At 39.6% G+C, this 23,147-nt stretch overlaps 1 protein-coding gene across 2 annotated transcripts in view; it reads right to left on the bottom strand.

The window, feature by feature from the left end:
- The window catches only part of neto2.L (neuropilin and tolloid like 2 L homeolog), a 32,399-nt gene extending 10,948 nt beyond the window's left edge, over window positions 1-21,451 (bottom strand). The window contains exons 1-2 of one of the 2 annotated variants that reach the window (XM_041590235.1): window positions 20,580-21,451; window positions 2,951-3,007 (exon numbers count right to left, since the gene is read on the bottom strand). In XM_041590235.1, the coding sequence (XP_041446169.1) occupies window positions 2,951-3,007; window positions 20,580-20,613 (91 nt within the window). In that variant the 5' untranslated portion in view covers window positions 20,614-21,451. The remainder of the gene's footprint in view (window positions 1-2,950; window positions 3,008-20,579) is intronic. The other variant, XM_018258043.2, reaches the window with a different exon arrangement.
- Window positions 21,452-23,147: the final 1,696 nt, after the last annotated feature.

Below are 23,147 nucleotides of genomic sequence, written 5' to 3'. Positions count from 1 at the left end.
GAATTAGCAATTCTACAACATACTGAATGTTAACTTGAAGCTGAACTAACCATTGTTGCTCACTACACCACTTTATATGCAAGCTCTTCGACTATCACAGTTGCACATATTTTTTAAACACACATTTTTATACATGTTTATGTCTTTGAGTCTTTAGAGTATATTAATGAAAGAATGAAAACTGAGCTTCCACAGTCCATACTTTTTCTATAGGATTTTGAGAAAGCTATTTATCAATGGATGAATGTGAGTTTTCACCATTTAAAAAAACCCTTAAAAAAACCACTAAGATTCCCATAAAAATTAACAGAGATTTGTGAATTTCTCTGAGTGGGCATTCTTTGTGCCATAAAACAGTGTATAATGAGTATAATGTAACACCAGCCATAATAATCTTGCTTGATGGTAACAGTTATACTTATACAATTTAGTTCAAAGGAGGTAATTTCAATAATTATAGGCTATAGAGTAAAAGCAGACACTAAAAACTGCTTGTTACATTTCACTGGTGCAGTTGGCCTTTAAAACCAGGGACTGTTCCTGTATAAGATAGCTATGTGTGCTATAGTATTTTGGTAATCTTCACAATAACAATCCTTTTAATGGCTGCTAAGGACAAAATGTCCTTATGTGACGAAATGTGTTGTATGTGAAATGTATATATGTTTAAGTGTGTTGGGTGTAATTTGTATGAATCAGCATTAGACCAGTAATTTTAAGTGTCGTTTTTAGCCCGCCACCAGAGGCCACTGTGGGACAGAGAAGGGCATAAAAGGAGGTGCCTAAGTGAAGCCACTTGATAGGAGGACGTGACCGGAATAACATCTCCTGGCAGGGTAAGTGAGGACCCAACAGCTTAGCTTAGCAAAAGTTAGAATAGAGAAGATCCTAAGTGAGCAAGCACTAGGTGCAAGAGTTAGGGAGGGTATTTAGTAAGGGCAGTTGTGGCCCCATCGAGGAGGAAGAGGAATTAGTTTCCAACGGACACTCTGTTAGTTAGGGAACCAGTTAAAGTGTAAGAATAGGTAGGAAGGACACCAGGGCTTCAGGTCAGGAGGGTTTGGTTAAAAAGGCCTAACATGGAAGAGTGGAGGGGTATCACCTTGAAGGTATCGGACCACTATTGGAGAGTGGAGGGATACGAGTGTAGCATATATCGGACCACTAGTCGGTTAAGTGGGAGCTAAATTCCTAAGGAACGGGGAAGAAGGTGTGCCTAACCAAGGAAAACTGGTTTTATGGAAGTGTTATACGTTTGCTGTGTTTGAAGAAAAATTACAATGTGTGGAACGTGTGCCTGAATGGAAAGACTCTGGTGTGTTTCAGTGAATAAAATCTGCTGGTGGAACCTGTCAGTTTACCATGTGGTGAGTAGCAGTGTGTGGCCCTGTGAAGTCATACAAGGGGTTGTGGGCCCAGTATACTGTCCATTTAAAATGGGAAACTCTCCTACATGTACAGTATTTGCACAGACATCTATAAACAAAGATTTTGTGTTACAAGGCAGAATGAAGCAAATCCTGATTTTTCACCATTCTAAATGTACCTGCAACAAAAACAGTTTCTGATATCTCCAGAGTATGCTCTTTTTAGATCATCAAATGTTCAATAACACACCAATTACCACTCAATATATCTCGCCCTGGTACAAGAACACTGATCTTTTCAATCTCTGGCAATTTTTTTTTTTTCTATATTGAAAGTATCATTCTAGGTGACAGTTTACCTAAATCTGTGTTAACACCCTTCTATATTTCAGAATCGACATATAGCATATATTTTAATTAACTTATCAGTGAATTCTGTGACATATTTAGTGCATCAAGATGACCACCGGGGTCTCTAATTTTTAAGGAAAATTTAAAATGTAAGTGATGCAGGTAGGGCATCCATAGAAGGAAAATTCTTCTAGTTCAATGAGAGAAGGAAGGCACAGATTGAATTCCTAATATATAACGGCAAAGGAATACTAGGCTGCTGAGCAGAAGAAACCTGTCTCTGGCATCAAAATGGCTGTAAGCTCCCCCCGCTGGAGGGACCAAAAAATCTGGAACCTCTGAATTTTAAATTAAACCTAAAAATGCTTAACAAATGGATGCTATCAAATCATTATCTAGCATCTGAATGAGAAGCCTTGCTACACTGCTTGGGAACACGGGAAATAAACGAGTCAGACATTTACAGGCTTATTTATGAGCAAAGTACATAGTGCTGTATTTTTATTTTGTAACAGAGCAAGTTTTTTACTCCAGTATGCAAAGCAGGTATCCCTGCATGGACCAAAGGAAGCCCTGCAGTCACAACCATGGCAGAGGATAGTTCAGGGGCGATCCTGGCCCCTCTGCCGCCTGAGGCAGCAGCAGTTTCTGCCGCCCCCCTCCCCCTGTGCACTTACCTTTTTGCGCCTGAGGGCGTCCAGGGGGGGTCCACAAGGCCAGCAGAGAGGGCCAATACACTAGTGCAGAGAGCCTAACTGCGCTCTCTGCACTAGAAGAGCCGAATTTCCGGTTTGAACACCGGAAATTCGGCTCTTAAAGTACCAGGAGTGGCATTTTTGCCGCCCCTGGTACCTAGTGGGGGACAGCCTCAACTAGCCTCATTGGCGAAGCACCCCTGGGATAGTTCCTTCTGTACTCAGAGCTCATAATTATTTGAATGAGACAATACAGGCCCTCCTTGACTTTGCCATGCTGGTCCTATTATCGCTCCTCCTTGTGTGGGTGAATATTATTGCCTTTTACTCCTTGTGTGGGGTTGGGACTATCGCAGATGCTCTCTCTCTCTTCAATCACAGTTATTAGTATGTGCTTGATACTGTATATCACTCTGCTTTTCTTTGTTGAATATTACCTAAGACTGGCCTTTATTGTGTAAGTCAAGGGCCATGTTATAAAGGCAAATCAATTTAAAGACACAGTGTTACAGGGAAAAATGCTAATTTTATCAGTACCTTGTGTTCTCTGGGCCACTGCAATGCCTTCCACCACTAGTATAGTTATCAGCAACACTGCAAGAGAAAAGAAGATGTGTAAGCATACTTATCAACATCAAATCATTCTTATTATTGTGCTCAAGGCTCTTTTGGTCAACCTTATCAGTGTAGATCAAGAAAACATGGTCTCAATGAGAAACTGGATAAAAAATTCATTTAAAAACTAAATTAAAAGTACTTCTGAAGACTAAAAATAACAACAAGCCAGAGAGCTCCAAATGCTGATATGAGATGTGCAGCCAATTTATAGTAGTGCATAATTAAAAGATCCCTTAAGGGGAAAATGTGGGTACGAGTACAAAGTACACAATAAGGATCATTTACCATGCCAAGTAGAACTGTAAGAGACTTGAGTGGCACACAATTGCATCTCAGGCAATCTGATTGCAGTTTGCACCAGATTAAAAATCTTGCATAAGGTGCAGAGTGCAGCTCACTCAAATGCAAACCCGATTTAACTATGCAACTATGTTCCTAGTATGCACAAATAAATGACAAGCAAGCTATGAGGTATCCATGCCCACCCCTTGTAAATACAGTGCTGAATCCATGGAAGAGGAATGAGTCTTTAAGCTCCATTTTGGAGCACAAAAACCTGCATCTAAAGTTGCGAAGCATTGCGCTTTGCACCCAATTTTTGAACTTTGCACCCTGCCCCACACCTCATAAATGTGATGTTATGACATATTCGTAGTGCATATATCAGGAATATCCAGCCTGCAGCCCCCTGCTACTTATAGCTCCAATCAATGTGCTCCCTACCTATCACAGCTTGCTTCCTATACTCCTATATGTGTCAATATCCCCTGAATACACACCAATATACAGTTGCAAGTCTGTGCCAACTTCAGTGGAAAGTGATCTAAAGTAGACAGCAATATTATGATAGATGACACATGCTTTCTCTCCAAGTAAAATGTGAATATTTAAATACCAGATAATTTTAGTTTTCACATACAATAGAACCCCTGGGGACCAGGAAAAATTGTGTTATCATATTAACCATAAAGAAATGTCATATCCTATTTTAACAAACAATTTTATTGTGATTTCCTTTTTTTAGTAATAATTAAAAAGTAAATTTTCACACCTCCCAGCATTTCAAAGTTCCAAAATCAAATTAGAGTATACCCCTGATCCTCCCCAGACATGCCCCATTTTGTCTCAACACGCCCCCAATCTACCCAAAGCACCACCCATTTCATGTGAATACACCCCTTTTCAGGTCCAAAAACTGGAACTGTCCAACAAGAAATGGCACCATTAGAAGATATCCATTGACTTGATAAAACTAGGCTAACATAAATTTGATTTGGTGGTCACAAAACGATTTTACTGGGGTTTTCCAAATGATATCCACAGGACCCAAGTATTACAGATAATATATCCAATACCTGTACAGCAAAACAATATGCCACCCCTATGGGGTTATATAAAAGAAGGCACTAAATTTGCCCATGAGCAGTAACTAATAGCAACCAATCAGCAGGTAGAATTTACTGACCACCTGTTTAAATGCAAATATGTGATTGGTTACTATGAGTTACTTATCCTGCCTTTTATTAAATATGGGGGTTAATCTGCTGAATTTGATTATTCTCTATAAAAGTTCTGAGCGTTTCTCACTGTTTTTATTTCAAAGAAGTCCAAGGAAACTGTAGCACACTGATCCAATTTGTAGTGCAAAGAAAACTGCTTTTATTGGCTCAAAGTAGACATCAAAATGTTGGCAACGTTTCAGGCCACACTGGACCCTTTATCAAGCCTTTGTGGTTGTGTGGTGTATTTATTTCAAAGGCTCATTGATCCCTTCCACAGAACCCTCGGGTCCTTTCTTCGAGTTTTCAAGATATTAGCAGTTTTTACACAATATATATGACTAAGTAAGTCAAATAACATGAAAGTCTTGTAATGTTTCTAAGCTGAGCAAAAACACATGACACTTATTTGCTCACTATTTTTTAGCACAATTACATCACCAGACCTTGCTTTTTTTAAAATTAACTTTATATAAGGGCAGATGTATCAAGGGTCGAAGTGAAAATTCAAAGTAAAAAAAAATTTAATTTAGAGCTATTTTTTTGTACTTTGACCAGGGAATAGTCCAAATTCAACTTGAATTTGAAAAAAATTCGAAAATTTGAATATAGAAATGTATCATGTACTGTCTTTTTAAAAATTCGACTTCGACCATTCGCCACCTAAAACCTGCCGAATTGCTGTTTTAGCCTATGGGGGACCTCCTAGAACCTATTTGGAGTCAATAGGTGGACTCAAAAAATCTAAGTTTTTTTTTTTTTAAAAAAAAGTTGAATCGAATTCGAATGAATACAATGTTACTTCAATTCATACGATTCTAATTCAAACGAAAACAGCCTACCGCATTCACCGTGGGGAAAAAACTTTGATTTTTTTTTTAATAAATTTAGGTTGGTCTTTTTTTATTTAAATATCGAAGTTTTTTTTTATTTGAAATTCGACCCTTGATAAATCTGCCCCTAAATGCAAATGAATAAAAATGGGTGCTTGAGTGGATTTCCTCAGGGTACTCTGGTTTTGTCCCTTACTTGAAAATATACAGGCAGGTTAATTGGCAGCAGATAAAATTGACCAAAGTGTGTGTGTGTGATGATGACCTTAGAGAATAATCCATATGCGCCATATAAATACACTGCAAAATGTTATAAAAATCACTTCTTTCAATGCTATTATAATATAGCATTATATTAATGAAGAAAAAAGAAATCCTGTCTCACCGTTTCTATTGCATGCTGCCGGCCCAATTTCTCTGCAGCTTATTTACTGTACAGTAGAACACTCAGATACACACACATAGATAGAAGACATTTCATGTTTAGCATTAGAATCAAACTTCCAGAGGATTTTTGGGCATTACGCAGAAGGAAAGTAAACAAGCATGAATGCCTCTGACAGTAAGCCGAAGCAGTGACAGTTATCCATCAGAAAGCTGTTGACTGAGCATCTTTGTCCCAGACGTAGCTACAGCTTTTTGCTTATCATTACTGTATAGCGGCAGTCTGGGCAAGTAGACTTTAATGCAATCGGAAAGTAGTTTTACTGAAAGTGATTTACTTTGTGCAGTGTTATCTAAGTTATCATCATTTTTTCTGCATACCTGAAGTAAATTCATTTAACAGTGAACAGCAAGCTAAAGGTAAAAATGAATCTAATCATTTTGATTAGTGAGAAGGCAATAAAAAAGAAATTGACAAAGGGGGGTTATTCACACTGCCCAGTTTTATTCCCAAAATGCTAATGATTAGCACGGACAAGCCGTCATGTAGCAGCTGCTCAGTATAATAAATATATAAGTGTTAAATGTGACATTCAGTAGGCAGAACACTGGCAGGCGATATACACTACCCACAGTGGGGGTCATTTATAAAGTTTGTGCAGCGCATATTTTTTCGCAAATGGTTGTATTGCCTATGTTTTTTCCTGAACGCAAAAAAACTTGCACTACTGTGCCCGTCTTTCCGTTTTTTGTGAATTCGCATTGTGAATACATTTTCGCAAATGGTGCACTGAGTTTACGCGAGCGCACCCAATGTGCTAGGTTGTTGTGCGCGAAAATAGCGTTGACAGTAACTTAAATTCGCACTTTGCAAAACTTTTATGAGAATATTTTCTCCGCCACCAAAGTTGTGCCGTAATTCAGTCGCAGAGTGGGGCTCATTTATAAACACTGGGCAAATTTGCACCTGGGCAATAACTCATGGCAACCATTCAGAGGCCTGGTTGTGCCTGCTTTCCAGCCACTCACTGATTGGTTGCTATGGGTTACTGCCCAGGTGCAAATATGCCCAGTCTTTATAAATGAGCACCAGTGTGTGCATAAATATTCGCAATTTGCTAATTTTTGACATATTTAAAAAGCTCTTTTAGACATTGTGAAAAAAAAATTTGCAATTCTGTTTGCACCCTCTTATTCAGCTTTATAAATATAACCATGCACAGGGCAAATATATTCACTTTGCGAACTAATCTGCCTTGCGTGAAGTATATAAATGACCCCCAGTGTTTATACGCTTCCACACCTTTAACTGTAACAGTGCCAAGATGAAGGGATAGAATGGAAGAAATTTCTTTGACGGCTTAAAGTCTCAACTCAACATATTCAATAGATACGACCATGGCCAGCCTATTCATTAATTGGTCTGTCATGGCTGGCATCATCTGAAAGCTGCAGGCACAACCAGCACTTTATAAATAAAAATATACAATACAAAGGATTTTCCAAATCTAGGTGCTCAATCTATATTATGTTTATTTCTGCTACCAAAGGGCAGTAGTTTCAGGGTCCTGTGGACAACACACTACCTACTGTACTGTATATGATTGTGAAGAAGGTCATCTTCCCTGAATATTTGGGGGCACTCAGTTTTGTTTGAGGTGTATTTTTAAATTCATTGAACATGCAACTGTTTTCTGCAAAACTAGTAAAACCATAAATAATTTGAGATTCCACATTTAAGGAATTGTGGAAAGACACATGCAAAATGGTAATATGTCCATTCCAATAATGTAGCATCCAGGACAGCAATAACAAGAAATACAGTGATGAGGGACATATTGCTGCTGTGCTGATGCATCACATAAGACTACTGCCAGCTGAGGAATATTGCGGAACACCCTCCACACTGGGCATAACATAGGAAACTGGCCGCCCCATTACAATTCTGATAATAGTTAAAGAGATACTGACACCTGAAATTAAACTTTTTTTTTACATCTATTATAATATTGGCTTTGCAAGCTACTTCCAACTTTGCCATAAAGTATTTGCCCGATGCTTTTACATTACCTGTCTGATCCCCCATGTTCCTGTATGAGGGGGCTGCCATGTTTGTGCAGCAGGAGTCCGTTAGCATTAGAAACTGTAACTAACAGGCTGAGATGGGACAGTCAGGTTGGCAAAGTCAGAGTGTCAGAGAGTCAGGCTTAGGAACTTCAACTAACAATTATATACAAAAACAAACCTCTCAGCAAAAAATGATCAACATGACCTACAGGTAACATTTAATGTACATTCATATGCTAAAATTCATTTTTTAGTGTCAGTATCACTTTAAGAATGGTCAATAACCTTCCCACAATAAATATATTCAAAAGTACATTCAGTGACGGGCCAGGTCTTTCAGTTGCCCCAGACAACCCAGCTGGCAACTTCGATCCCCCGCGCAGCTGTGAGTAACCGTGCGCAACAGAGGACGCGCGTGCGTAATTGTGCGTAACCGTGCGCAACCGAGGACGCGCGTGCGTAATTGTGCGTAAACGTGCGCAACCGAGGACGCACGTGCGCAACGCTGCGCAGTCGAGGACGCGCGTGTGTGGTCGTGCGCAAAGCACTTCGACTTCACAGAGCGCACCCACTTTCACTGAGGTAACACTTGCCGGAATAGGGGTAGGCTGCATGTCAGGTAAGTGCCTGGTGGCGCCCCCCCAAGCTTTGCGCCCTCGGCCCTTGCCTCTTGTGCCTACCCCTAGTTTGGACCCTGTAACAAGGCAATAAAAAAGATATTGAGGGTTTCATTTTGGCAAAGAGGGTTATACACACTGTCCAGTTTTGTTCTCAAAATGCAAGTGATTATCCGTCATGCAGCAGCTGCTCAGTATAATAAATATAGAAGTGTTCCAGGTGACATTCAGTAGGCAGAACATTGTTCCCAGCTAAAATGTCTCGGGGGCCCAGTGTTGAAAAACTTGTTATTAACATGAAAGTTGATCCTGTTTGAAAGAGTATTTTGTAGCTTACCTTGAATTAAAGATATGTGAAATCAACATGCTATGTATAGAGGCTGTATCAGTGGGATATACCCACTCTTAGCAAATTGAATATGCCATTTCTTGATAATGCTTTGTTTTAAGTATGATGCAGCTCATTTATTTATGCAGTACAGGTATGGGTTAAGTTATCTGGAAACCTGTTATCCAGAAAGCTCTGAATTATGGAAGTGCCGTCTCCCATACAATCCATTTTATCTAAATAACAGGCCCAGATTTGTGGCGAGGCCACAAAGGCCCGATCCTAGAGCGGCAAAAAATTAGGGATGGCATGCCGCCCAGCCGCAATATGGGGACCTGTGCCTCCCCATTCAACTGCAGGAGGGTGTAGTGCAGGCGCTAGGACCGTGCACCTGCCTAGGTGCATCCCCGTTCGCCGGCGCTTTTGCAATTGTGCTCGCGGCGTTGGCGTCGGAGTAAGCGGCCTTGGGGCACCCGCCCGAGGAATCCGGCCCTGCCAAATAACCCAGATTATTCAAAATTATTTTATTTTTCTCTGTAGTAATAAAACAGTACCTTTTACTTGATCCAAACTAAGTTATAATGAATCTTTATTGGAAACAAAACCAGCCTATTGGATTTATTTAATATGCATTTAATATGCATTTAATGACATGATATCCGGAAAACCCCAGATCCCAAGCATTCTGGATAACAGGTTCCATATCTGTATCGATTCTCTTCTGTTTGGTAACAGTCTCTTTCTATAGACAGCATTAGAACAAGAATGTTCATCACTTTAAATTTTGTCCATATTATTGCATATGTTGTTGTGCCAGCTTCTCAACATGAATCAGCTCCAAAGCAGCAGGAGAGGTAATGCAGTAAATTTTACATATATGGGACTAAAATGTGTTTACATTTGAAGCCCAAATCAACTAGACAAAGTTTAAGCAGCAGCCCACAACTGAGTGCAAGGTTTCTGATTTGAGAATAACTGTCTGTACCTGAAATGAAAAGTGAAGCCTTTTGTGCTTGCAGAGTAGGGAAAGCAGGTCAGAGGTAGGAGAACCTTTACAATCATAATTATTCCCCAAACTGTTTGAAAAAGGTATTTGAAACGTGATCAGGTACTAATGTACTTTTGAATATATTTATTGTGGGAAGGTTATTGACCATTCTTAACTATTATCAGAATTGTAATGGGGCTGCCAGTTTCCTATGTTATGTCCAGTGTGGAGGGTGTTCCGCAATATTCCTCAGCTGGCAGTAGTCTTATGTGATGAATCAGCACAGTAGCAATATGTCCCTTATCACTGTATTTCTTGTTATTGCTGCACTGGATGCTACATTATTGGAATGGACATATTACCCTTTTGCATGTGTCTTTCCACAATTCCTTAAATGCGGAATATCAACTTATTTATGGTTTTACCAGTTTTGCGGAAAACAGTTGCATGTTCAATGTATTTAAAATACACCTCAAACAAAATTATTTGAGTGCTCCCAAGTATTCTGGGAATATGACCTTCTTCACAATCATATACAGTACAGTAGGTAGTGTGTTGTCCACAGGACCCTGAAACTACTGCCCTTTGGTAGCAGAAATAAACACAAAATAAACTTAGCACATTGTTGATCAATGAGCACCTAGGTTTGGAAAATCCTTTATATTGTATATTTTTATTTATAAAGTGCTGGTTGTGAAATGTAAACACATTTTAGTCCCAAATATGGTACATTTACTGCATTACCTCTCCTGCTGCTTTGAAGCTGATTCATGTTGAGAAGCTGGCACAACAACATGTGCAATAATATGGACAAAATTTAAAGTGAAGAACATTCTTGTTCTAATGCTGTCTATGGAAAGAGACTGTTACCAAACAGAAGAGAATCGATACAGGTATGGAACCTATTATCAACAATGCTTGGGATCTGTTATTTGGATAAAATGGAGTGTATGGGACACAGCACTTCCATAATTCAGAGCTTTCTGGATAACAGGTTTCCAGATAACTTAACCCATACCTGTACTGCATAAATAAATAAGCTGCATCATACTTAAAACAAAGCATTATCAAGAAATGGCATATTCAATTTGCCAAGAGTGGGTATATCCTACTGATACAGCCTTTATACATAGCATGTTGATTTCACATATCTTTAATTCAAGGTAAGCTACAAAATACGCATTCAAACAGGATCAACATGCATGTTAATAACAAGTCTTTCAACACTGGGCCCCCGAGACATTTTAGCTGGGAACAGTGACTCCGCGCTGCTCCTTTTATTTTCCACTAAAATTGTGCCCTGATGATATGTTCGAATCCCAAGTTACAGTTTTACTAGACATGACTAAGACAGGCTTTAAGGTTTCACAAATATATTCAAGGTAAGCCTAAAAATATATTTCTTGAAATTTTTCAATGTAGGAAGGGTGATACAAGCTGCCGGGATCCTTAAATTTGTGAAAGAATTGATTTTAGCTGTAAGCTATTAGGATTTAGTCATCATTTATTTTATTAAGCTCCATGAGCAAAGTAAATGTCAGCCTTTATTTCATGAACAATTTTGAAAGAGTATTTCAAACAGTGGTAAGGTGCCAGAGAAATGTCACCAGCAGTTCACAATTATTGACTGAAACAGAATTGGATATTTAAATAAGACTAGATAAATCTGATGCAGTGTTTAGCACTGCTGAAAAGCCATGTATTCATATTTTTTGTAAAAAAAAACACTTATCATATACAGGATTATGGCCAGGACACAAAAAGAAACAGCCACAGTTTTCTTCTTTACTTTTTAAATACTTTAATTTGCTGTGCTATAAAATCTCCTTCCTGGCACTCAATGCAAAAAAAAAAAAAAAAAAAAACAACACTGTGACTGTCTTTCTTTAAAGCTTATAATTGACTGTGGTTTAGGGTTGCCACCTATCCAGTTTTGACCCAGACAGCCCGGTAATTTGAAGGGCTGCCTATGTCAAAACTGCCTGCCCTGTTTTCCAAATTAGGAACATTGGCCAGGATTCTATAAGATTGACACGGCAATCGGCCAATCGCAGAGGCATAGCCCCTTCCCCAACATCACGGACCGCTCCCTCTGCATCACAGCCCCACCCCCTGCCCAGTCTCCATCGGCTAAAATGTGGCAACCCTACTGTGGTTTGGTATTATGGGCCTTTAGGCTGGAACCCTCCCACAGATTTGAACTCCTCTGGAGAAGCAGCCCCACAGTTTGGGAACCACTGTCTTAAAGGGGAAATATTGCGAAAATATAAATTTAATATAAGCTTCAGCATAGTGAAATAAGAAACTTTGTAAATATAATCGATTAAATAATATGATTAATTTCTGAAAGAATCAGGTTTATGTTCACTATCCCTCTCTCAGCAACTGTATCTCTTCATTTGGTCTTCATGCAGCAGTTGGGTGTCAGATATTCATTGACAGTTAGATCCAGTATATCTTATAGGGGGGCTTCCTTTCCTAGCAGATGAATTAGAGCTCATTCAAATAACTTATTCCAGTACAAACAAAAATAACTGCCTTTTGCACAAATCCTGCATGTAGAGAGGTGATTTTAAAAGAGTGAGCTCTAATACATCTTCTAGGCAAAATGAGCCCCCCCTATAAGATATATTGGATCTAACTGTCAATGATTATCTGACACCCTGCTGCATGAAGAGAGAATGAAGAGAAATTTATGGTGAGAGAGGAATAGTGAAGATAAACTGGATTATTTCAGAAACAGTACAGAATATTTAATTGATTGCATTTAGAAAGTTTCTTATTTCAGTAAGATGAAGCAAGCTTATATTAAATTTTCATTTTTGCGATAGTTCCCCTTTAATATGATTATGGTGCCATGCTATACATGCAGATGTCCTTAAAGGAATTCTGTTATAAATTTTATGGTGTAGCTTTTATTTCCGTTTACACTGCAAATAATTCACTTTACCATATAAAATTTTATTCCTGAACCACCAGGTGTATTTTGTTTTACTTTGGTGTGTAGGCAGCAATCTCAGGTCATATTGCCTGGGAGCTGTTATCTTGTTGCATTCCCATTGTTCTGATGATAGGCTGCTGGGGGGGGGTGATATCACTCCAATTTACAGCACAGCAGTAAAGAGTGACTGAAGTTTTTCAGAGCCACAAGTCACGACTGAGGGCATCTGGGAAACTGACAACATGTTTAGCCCCATGTCAGATTTCAGCATTAAATATGAAAAAATCAGTTTGCTCTTTTGAAAAACAGATTTCAGTTCCGAAGTCTGTTGGTGAGGCACTATTAACTGATGAGTTTTGAAAAAAACATGTTTTGCCTTAACAGAATCCCTTTAACTGGAATGGGGTGAAAATGATCTTAAAAATGTTGCAGATGCCTGCCTTAAGTTGTGAGGCATGTCATGGTGGTAATATTATTCTCTCAAGCTTGTTAGTGTTTATGATGGGTAACAACAGAACTGAAGAGCTCTCTTATCTAGCATGGTGTGCAATCGCCTCTACTCCTGATCCTGAAGACTATTAAAAACAAAATCCTGCAGGGTAATCATGTAGATATAATCAGTGTCGGACTGGTCCGTCGGGAAAAAACCTGGTGGGCCCCTACCCTTAATGGGCCCCCGCAGGGCCAGTCCCCACTCCCAATCAGATTCGGGGGAAAAAAAAGTTTTTTCAGGCGCCGCGCAATGCCATCTGCGCATGCTCGCAGCACCTATTGGTTTAGGAGCGCTGAGTGCTACAGCATCTTCACGCAGGCGCGCAGAGCGGCGCCTTTATCCATGCACACTCATATAGGAGGGCGGGTGGTCGGAGGGAGCCCTGGAAATTAGTCCCGGTGGGCCCCCGATCCTGGATATAACTGGTAGTACCCTGTGCATACAATACACAAGAATTCAAACATTACTAAATAAAGGAACATAAACAAGAAAAGTTGTATGAATAGGCTCTGTTTTACAAAGTACATTAAAGTAAGATTAAATGTTTACCTGTAGGTTTCAGAGTAGTGTAAGCTCCATGAGACCTTTGGAAATAATTTCTATTCTGATTGCCGCAGGGCTGGGACATTCAGTAGCTTACAAATCTCTTGCACAAGACAAGGTAAAATGCTATGTACTATAGAATTCACATTGGAACGGACAAAACCTCTTTTTCAAGTGTCACTGAATAAAATGGACAATGGAAGCCTTAAAAGGACAGCTGTTAAAAACATTTTTTAAAAGTGGAGCTGTGTATAAAAATGAATCAGTTAATAGTGCTGCTCCAGCAGAATAGACATATTGTCAATTTCCCAGCTGCCCCAAGTCATGTGACTTGTGCTCTGATAAACTTCAATCACTCTTTACTGCTGTACTGCAAGTTGGAGTGATATCACCCCCTCCCTTTCCCCCAGCAGCCAAACAAAAGAACAATGGGAAGGTAACCAGATAGCAGCTCCCTAACACAAGATAACTGCTGCCTGGTAGATCTAAGAACAACACTCAATAGTAAAATCCCATGTCTCACTGAGACACATTCAGTTGCATTGAGAAGGAAAAACAGCAGCCTGCCAGAAAGCATTTCTCTCCTAAAGTGCAGGCACAAGTCACATGACCCGGGGCAGCTGGGAAATTGACAAAATGTCTAGCCCCATGTCAGAATTCAAAATTGAATATAAAAAAATCTGTTTGCTCTTTTGAGAAATGGATTTCTGTGCAGAATTCTGCTGGAGTAGCACTATTAACTGATGCGTTTTGAAAAAAACATGTTTTCCGATGACAGGATCCCTTTAATGAAAAACAGGGAAGCATTATACTTACTCCGAGCCATTGCATCCCTACAGTCTGACCTAATGGTGACTCATATGTAATGTAGATAAATAAAGCTCTTTAAGTTACATAGCCTGTGCAGTATGAATGTATGACAGTCAATATTAATGGGGGAATTTAATAAAAGTCGCAAAGCCCAAAACAATTAGTATAAATACGAATAAAAAGTCTAATTTCCTAATGTTATACTCTTCATTAAACTGTTAAAACATTGCGAATTTTAATTGCGCATTGCAAAACATTAAGAATTGCCTGAAGGTGTCGTAATCTTTTGGAGCAAACATAACAACGAATATTGCGAATATTTTTTCCGTTACCGACTTTTATTTCATAACAATTTAAAGAATGATGGTAGAGAAGTGGTTTCTCCAAAGATAGGCTTTGTATGTAAGCTGCTTGTTTTATATGTTCACTGTTCTATTGTAGAAGGTTAATCTAATTCTGGACAACTGATATGTCTCAGCCCATAGTTACATAGTTAGATTATTTGGGTTTGGGGCTATGCTTGTTCAAGAAATCACAGAAGCTCCTCTTAAAGGCATTAACAGAATCAGCCGGCAGTGCATTCTACAAACTCACTGAAGAACCACCTACGTTGCTTCAAATGAAAGTTCTTTTCTTCTAGTCTAAAGGGGTGGCCTCTGGTACGGTGATCCTCTTTATGGGTAAAAAAGTCCCCTGCTATTTGTCTATAATGTCCTCTAATGTATTTGTAACGATTAAAGTCTATAGCAGTTATGGGTACAGAGGGGATTTAACTAATGCTAGGAGAAAAATAGACTGAAAGTGCATCCTAGTCAGAAAACCCTTGCTTAGCTGCCTGGTGCAGTTGGTAGATGGGACCTCCACAATAATTTCATTGATAAAGTCCATGCTTTATGGCAATCAGGTGAATGAGCATACAGCATGCATGAAACCTTGCCTGTACAGGGTAAATCATCCATAAAACACATGAAGAGCTCATTTAAGGACTTTAATAAATCTACCCATTAAAAATATATTGTTCTGCACCTGCTCTACTCATATTTTCATATCATATCCTTACAATGAGACTAATGAGTCTCCACATGCATTCTATTAAGAGGGATTACAGTCTGACTCAAAAGAATTCAAAAGCACGACACACTTTGTGCCAAGTCATTTTTGTTACTGACATCCAAATAGATTGCAGATAGATTACTAGCCTCTGCTGGAGCTTCTTACAGTGGGGCAACCAGTATTATTCAGCTTTCCTTTTATTATTAATAAAGGTTCTTTGTTCTTGTACAAGCCCATTTGGCAAGAGTGTTTTATAATCATTTAAAAACAATTACTGCAGGGTAAATGAAAATTAATGACGCCTTTACAGCTCTCTGTGGTTAATTAAGTCCTACCTTTCAATCGCTTTATATAAAAAATGCAAATTTAGTTTGCTACATGTGTTTACCTTAAAGTTCAGTTTAGGGTCCATACTGCCCCTTATTAACCCATGGTTTGCAAGAAAGGACAACAGTTATGCAATATAAAGGTAGGAAATAGCTGAGGTCAATTACAGTCCAAACGCAAATGGAATGCCTTGCAAAGTCTACAATATTTCAAGTCAATGGTCCATAGTGCCCATTCAATCCCACTGAACCAAAGTTAGCACTGCAATCCTCAGCCTTTGGTGTTTGAAAACAAAGGAATTAGGAAGTAGGTCTGTCCAAATGCCCTGTGAGTTCCACTATATCAGTCTTAGCCATTCAGAAATCTAGGTATCTGGGTATTCTAAGTATTTTCCACACTCAACATGAGGCTAATAATCGACAATTAAAGAAGCCATATTCTCCCTTGTTCACCTTGAATAAAATGTATAGGGCTTGAATATTTTTTTCCTATTGTTTATTCATGAAAAATCTATGTTTTTTGTTGTTTCCCAAGACAAACTGGGAAACTGAAGCTCCCAGTGGCAGAACTACTGGTGGCGCGGGGGGGTGCGACTGCACCAGGGCCTGCACCCCTCAGGCTGCCGGTGGTTCGAGCGAACCCGAATCCGACAAAAGGATCTCTTCTGGAGGGGGGTGGGGGCTGGCTGCATGGCCTGCACCCGGGCCCCACGCCTGTAGTTACGTTACTGGGAGCTCCTCCATGTTTGGTCCGTGGGATTTAGATAATTAGATTTCTGGTGCACAGATAATCCCCCTGTATAACCAACTCTTATTTACAAAACAGTCACAACAAGGAGTAAAGGGAGGGGTTGCTTATAAGTAATCTACAGTGTAATTCTCTGCATTGCAAGTACCAAACATGGAGGAGCTTCAGATTTCCTATTTTGGTCCAGAAATAACAAAACCTTATATATTTCATGATTAAAACAACAAGCAAAAAGTATATTCAAGCAAAGCAGAGCAATACAAAAGGAATGCTAATTGGTGTACAGTATATAGGATTCTGGAGGTGGGAATAACAATACAAAATGCGTTAGTGGCAAGTGGGTGCAAGTCCTTAGTGAGCGTTTCAGTCTTGCAGCAACAACATGGTTTAGCTGCACAGCTGCACTAATGGAAAAATGATAGAGTTGGAGCCAGTAGGAAATAAACATAGAGCTAAAAAATATGGTTTGATTAAGAAATCAGTAATATGGAACCTAATGGAAATCTGACGTTTGGCAGGCAACCTCTTAGTATTAGGAAGGATTTTTAAAAGGTTTGCTCAGAGGAGATTGCGGAAGAAACCGACAGAAGAAAAACAGCACACAACTTGTTTTATACATCATATCTGATATTCTGATGTACAGGTATGGGAGCTGTTATCCAGAATGCTTGGGACCTGAGGTTTTCAGGATAACGGATCTTTCTGTAATTTGGATCTTCATACTATAAGTCTACCCAAAAATCATGTTAACATTCAATAAACCCAATAGGCTGGTTTTGCTTCCAGTAAGGACAAATTATATGTTAGTTTGGATCAAGTACAAGGTACTGTTTTATTATTACAGAGGAAAAGGAAATTATTTTTAAAATGTGGATAATTTTGATAAAATGGAGTCTATGGAAGATGGCATTTCTGTATTCAGAGCATTCTAGATAAGGGGTTTCCAGAAAACCGATCCCATACCTGTATATGTCTCTGTATATATCTGTATGTACACTATGAACATAAGAGCACTTGTTTTAAAGTGGATTATGAAAGGAACACGGCTCACAATAACAGAGGAGTAAGAGAGGGACAATAAGGGAAGCCAATGCTGTTGCTTTCATTACAGACCTCAGCACACTCCTCCTCTTCATACTAATACTACCATAAGAAGACTAAATACTACAGTTGCAGTCCAACCAGCCAGTAACAGATATAAGTGTAAGCTGAATTACACCATACCCTGTTTCACTGTTCAGCAAACACTGGAAGGACATGAGAAGCTCATTTATTGTTGAGACATGGGCCCCATTCACACATCTGGGACCTACAGATAATTAAAACATATTTTCAATTTACTAATGGCATCTAAAAAATGGGCACATCTTCCAGACAATAATGGAGAGAGAAATAGGTGACTAAAATACTAATAATGGATTGGCTTGTTAATACATGGCTAAGTTGATCATTTTCATCTGGTTAAGGTTCTAGTTGACCAGTACTGTGCCAAATGTTTCTGCTGGCTTAGTTCCTGCCCTTGGTTAATGTAGAGTTTGGTATAAAAGGACATGTTTCCATTGGACAATTGCATTTAAAGAGAATGATTCCATTTAGTTTAATTATGTGGTTTACATCCAGAGCCCAGCTTGAACTTTATTAACTCTTAGGGTGCAAGATGGAAATTTTTACCGTTCAACCTCAAATTTAAAAGAAAAATCACCTATTGTTCTGATTTAGCTTTTAAACCACAAATGAGCAGTTATTACAGGCTTTTGCTAAATAATCCCAATTCTACAGCCCAGTACCACATTTTTATTCATATTTTGCAGTTTTCTATTCCTGTGTGATGACCGCCAAGAACTATAAAAACCAAAGTGACCGAAACTGATCATTGCATTTATGATAACTTATGTAAATATGGCAGATCCTACTTAGCACAGCACACTGACCATTGTTTTTGCAAGTGATGTTGGATTATACATTATTACCAAACTCCATAGAAGGAAGATCTTATCTACTGCAGATCATTGGTCCCAGCAGAACTAAAAACTATGCCAGGTTAAGGGGTACAATCTATTGTTACCATATACTGACTGAGAATATTGCTTCCCCATAGGCGTTAGGCTTTGTTAATAGGAGATTTGCCTGACACTCTGACCACCATTGCTCATAATAAAGTCCTATTTTTCCCACCAAAACTGTGCATTGTTTTTCAGCCTATTTCTATAGCAGCTAATTAAGGATAAAATAAAGGAAAGTTGTGTGACACTGAGAATAATTATAATGCTTCTTAAATATTTTAGATTTAGTTGCTGTAATTTTTTTCTTGGGTCTATGCCCAGTCCACTAAGCAATGGCTTACATAGTCCCTTCCATTGACACAACACTGTTTGTCTTCAGGGTTATGTATGAAAGGGCTCCCTAACAAACATCCTTTGACCCACTGTGTCATTTCAATACATCGGCAGGAAAATAAATGCACAGGGTTTTTGCATTTGAATTGGAAATCTCCATGGAGATTCCCAAGAATGTTGAAGTGAAATGCTTATAGCACTTCTCTCCTCCGAAATCACATAATTGCTTCTGGATGTTCTTAGCCACAGAGTGAATGGGTAAGATAGTATCTCTGGGAATTGAATTTGTGGAAATGTAAATTTAAAAAAAAAAAGCATAAGAGAATGAAGAACACACATATTGGGAAAGTGAAAAAATCCAATGTAGCAATAGTGGGAAAAATGCATCTCTGCTATTTCTGTCATCATTCTGCTGCCGTCTTTTTGGATTAAGGCTACATTCCACCTTTAAACCATTTTTTAAATTGTTGTTGGTTGTCATATATATAACTTTTTGAGTCAAGTGTACAGATATAAGACCTTATGATGAGTAAGAAATCTCTATGATCTACAGCTTGGATAAGGGGGTAGTGTCTGATTTGTGTTAGCTTGAAATAAGATGCAGTGTCCTGTGCCAAAAATCAGCAAAGCATCAACAGGCTGGAATACCAATGAGACCAATTACACAAGACCTTCAGATAGGAACCCACAACACTACCGCCATGCCAATAAAGGTTATTTCCAAAATTGCTTCCTAATCATCTGCCTAGTACCAGGCTGCCAATTTCCAAGGGGTTAAATCCTAAGAAGGATCATTTTGTGTTATAAAGCCCCTACGGGGATTACGATCAGCATTAGTTCACCCATCGTACTTATGTAATATGGATGGATGATGGTGTAAGAAGGGGGGATGTCTCAGCAGTATGGTGCCATTACTACAGTTTAATCTGTCAGCTCTCGTAAGCTATAAAGGATAGTTAATATGCAGCCATAGGGTGAGGGTAGCAAGCATTGGTGCAAACTGTAGCTTCCACCATAGGATCAATGTCCTCTGCTCTTGCTTCAGCTTAGGTGATATATCATTGCACAAAGTGGACTGAATCTCCCCAGCAGAGGGCCATCTAAGACCAGATAGCAATGTTATATTGAACTAGACATTTCACTGTGAGACAAATGGGGGGAACCTCTGAGCTGCCTGATCACAATGGTTATCCCTCATAACCCACTCACCTCACACATGTCATTACATATGCACACAGAAAAATTCCGGCTTGCTGATCAAAGGGTAAGGGCAACCACTGTACTGCTATAACCAGGAGAAATCATCTCCAGTCTAATAATAGGGATACTGGTTCATTTGTTTCTATTGTTCCAATGAGGTGCCTATTCCTTCCCACAGGCATGTTATCAAAACAGGATTATTTATTCTATATATATATATATATATATATATATATATATATATATATATATATATATATATATATATATATATATATATATATATATATATATAAAGTCCCCTCTAAATGGGGGCTCTGCCTATAAGAAGGCTATGTAAAAAAAAGATCCTGGGCTGTTAAGGTTAACACTGAGATCTTACCTTCCAATATAAAGTAGACTTTTTCCAACACCATTTTGCTGCAGATTTGGCTCTTTGTCCAAAAGAACTCACCACAAAGCCTGACTTTAGACTGGAATCTTTTGTTGAGGTGGGTACATGGCCAGTGAGGCTGATCAATGAGACATCCAGTACAAACTGTATAGAAGATTCTCTATTTGGCTCTCAGTAGGCTTCATTTCCCATCTGGAAGTTGTTGCCCCCGGCTCTTGGCCACAGCAACAAAGTTGTCCTGCTGAGACAGCTTGAGGTTAATGTGGTACCACAGGGGGACAGAAGAGAGGCTTCAGCAGAAACAGCCCCAGATCTGCAGTAATGTCACCTCTTCAGTCGTGTGCTGAGCACTAAGCACATCCATCAGGAGTCAACAGCACTTTCCCTCTCACACAAAACTCCCCACTTTCCATGAGGCTTAGTTGTGCCCCGGGGCATCTATCCCGATCCCTGGCTCATTGCTCACAGGTGAGAAGCCGTTGCCAAGGTGCCAGGAGTTGCAGCCAGCGACTCAGTGTCATGGGTTTCCAGCTGAAATGAACTAGTGAGGCTCATTTAGGATGTGAGACTCCGACACTGAATGAGCAGCTTGTACGCATGTCCCCTCCCCTCTCTGCCATCCACGGGGAGAACCAACAGCAATCCCGACCCGCCGCGCATACAGTGCGATAGTGAGCGTCTGCCTGCTGCTTCTATGCGACTGATGCTGCTGTTCTGTGTGCGCCCTCATTCCCCCACATGTACAAATACACGCAGCCGCTCCTGATAAGTCTAGCTATGTGTGCGGAGGATTTGCACATAGTATAGCTGTTTGAAATGAGTGATGATGAGGGAACTAGACAATGTCATTCCCAAACCCACAATGAGGGAGTCCGGCATCTCAGTCGCTATAAATTAGAATGCAAGCCTGGGACAGGCTAAAAGTAGCAACAACCGGCATTTACATTGAGACAGAGTGATCTAGTCACACGTACAAATTACAAACATCACAGATAAAACCACCTTGTAGCGCACTATACTGGCAGCATAGAAACTGCATCTACACAGCAAATTTCCCATCAGAAATCTATTAGCGCTGGAATTGTTTTCTGGTGTAACCTGCTCTAAATTCATTACAGCTTCCACACTCCAGCTGACTTTAGATAGAGAAGAGACAGCTTATCTCTCTCATTATAGCGGCAGTCACACTCCCTCCTTCTCCTCCTCTATATGGAGCCTACTCATCCTGCCCAGCAGCCAGGCCCAGACTGACAATCTGTGGGTTCTGGCAAATGCTAGAGGGGCTGCTATAAGGTCCCATAGAAAGTCAGTATTTAGTGGGCTGGTGGGGGCTGTTTGGGCCTTTATGCGGGTAAATTGCACCTCTGTGTACCTGAAATGTCAGGGCCTATTTTAATTCTCAGTCCGGACCTGCCAGCAGCCATACACCCTACTCCTCTCCCCTATATGGAACCTAATTCCCCCTGCCCAGCAGTCACACTCTCTATCTCTACTCCTCTATATGGAGTCTAATTCCCCCTGCCCAGCACTCACACTCCCTACTCCTCTATATGGTGCCTAGTTTACCCTGCCAATGTAGGGTTGGGAGACTTTGCTCAGTAATGTTCCACTAATAGAGCTGAGGCTGGAGATTTCTGCGCTGTCCTTTCAGCACCACCACCCTGATGTTACATTCCATTATAAAGAGAAATATAGGATTCTTTATAGAATTATGTTCAGCAGCAACAACTAGTCTATGGTCCCTGCCTGCATTTTTTTATACATAATAGTGGGAAATTGCTTATAGAATCCCATTCAGCACCCGCACCTCACGTTCATGCTTTTAAGACTGACATGCAGGGTTCTTTATAGAATCCTGCTCAGCTACACAAAGCTAGTCAGTTTGTCCATGCCCCAATTTTTCATAAATTATAGTAAGAAACTCCCATTCAGCACCATTTACATTCCTGCCCCACATGTTCAGAGCAATAGAGAATAGAATTAGAATTCTGTTCAGCAACAACAAGCTATTAAATTGTCCCTGCCTCCAATGTTTGTACATTATAGTGAGAAACTGAAGCACAGTAGCTTACATTCCCGCCTCCCATGTCCATCCATTATATGGGAAAAGCAGGGTTCTTTTTAGAATTCTGTTCAGCCACTCCAAGCTAGTCACTTTGTCTCTGCCTCCAATGTTTATACATTACAGGGACACATCATAAAGAATTCAGTACCACCATCCTACAGTTAGATCTCTGCCATCCATGCTCATACGTTCTAGAGGGAAATGCAGGGTTCTTTATAGAATTCTGTTCATTCACACCATGCCAACTAATTTGCCTGACTCCAGTGTTCAATATCGTGAGACATGCTTTACTGAATCCCATTCTGTACAATATGCTCAGCTTCCCATATGTGCTTACATTATAGTGATAAATGGGTCTTTAACCATCATAGATTGGTTTGTTATTATTTAAAGAAGTGCAGTAAATATTATTTTAATTTCTTGAATTATGCAGAGATGTTTATATCTTGGTTTTACTGTATACTACAATGCTTTTAAAACACTGTTAAGCA

Source organism: Xenopus laevis, chromosome 4L, assembly GCF_017654675.1.
Source record: "Xenopus laevis strain J_2021 chromosome 4L, Xenopus_laevis_v10.1, whole genome shotgun sequence".
In the NCBI taxonomy this organism is placed as follows: domain Eukaryota; kingdom Metazoa; phylum Chordata; class Amphibia; order Anura; family Pipidae; genus Xenopus; species Xenopus laevis.
The sequence above is the reverse complement of the archived record's forward strand: the minus strand, read 5'-3'. Positions and strand labels throughout refer to the sequence as shown.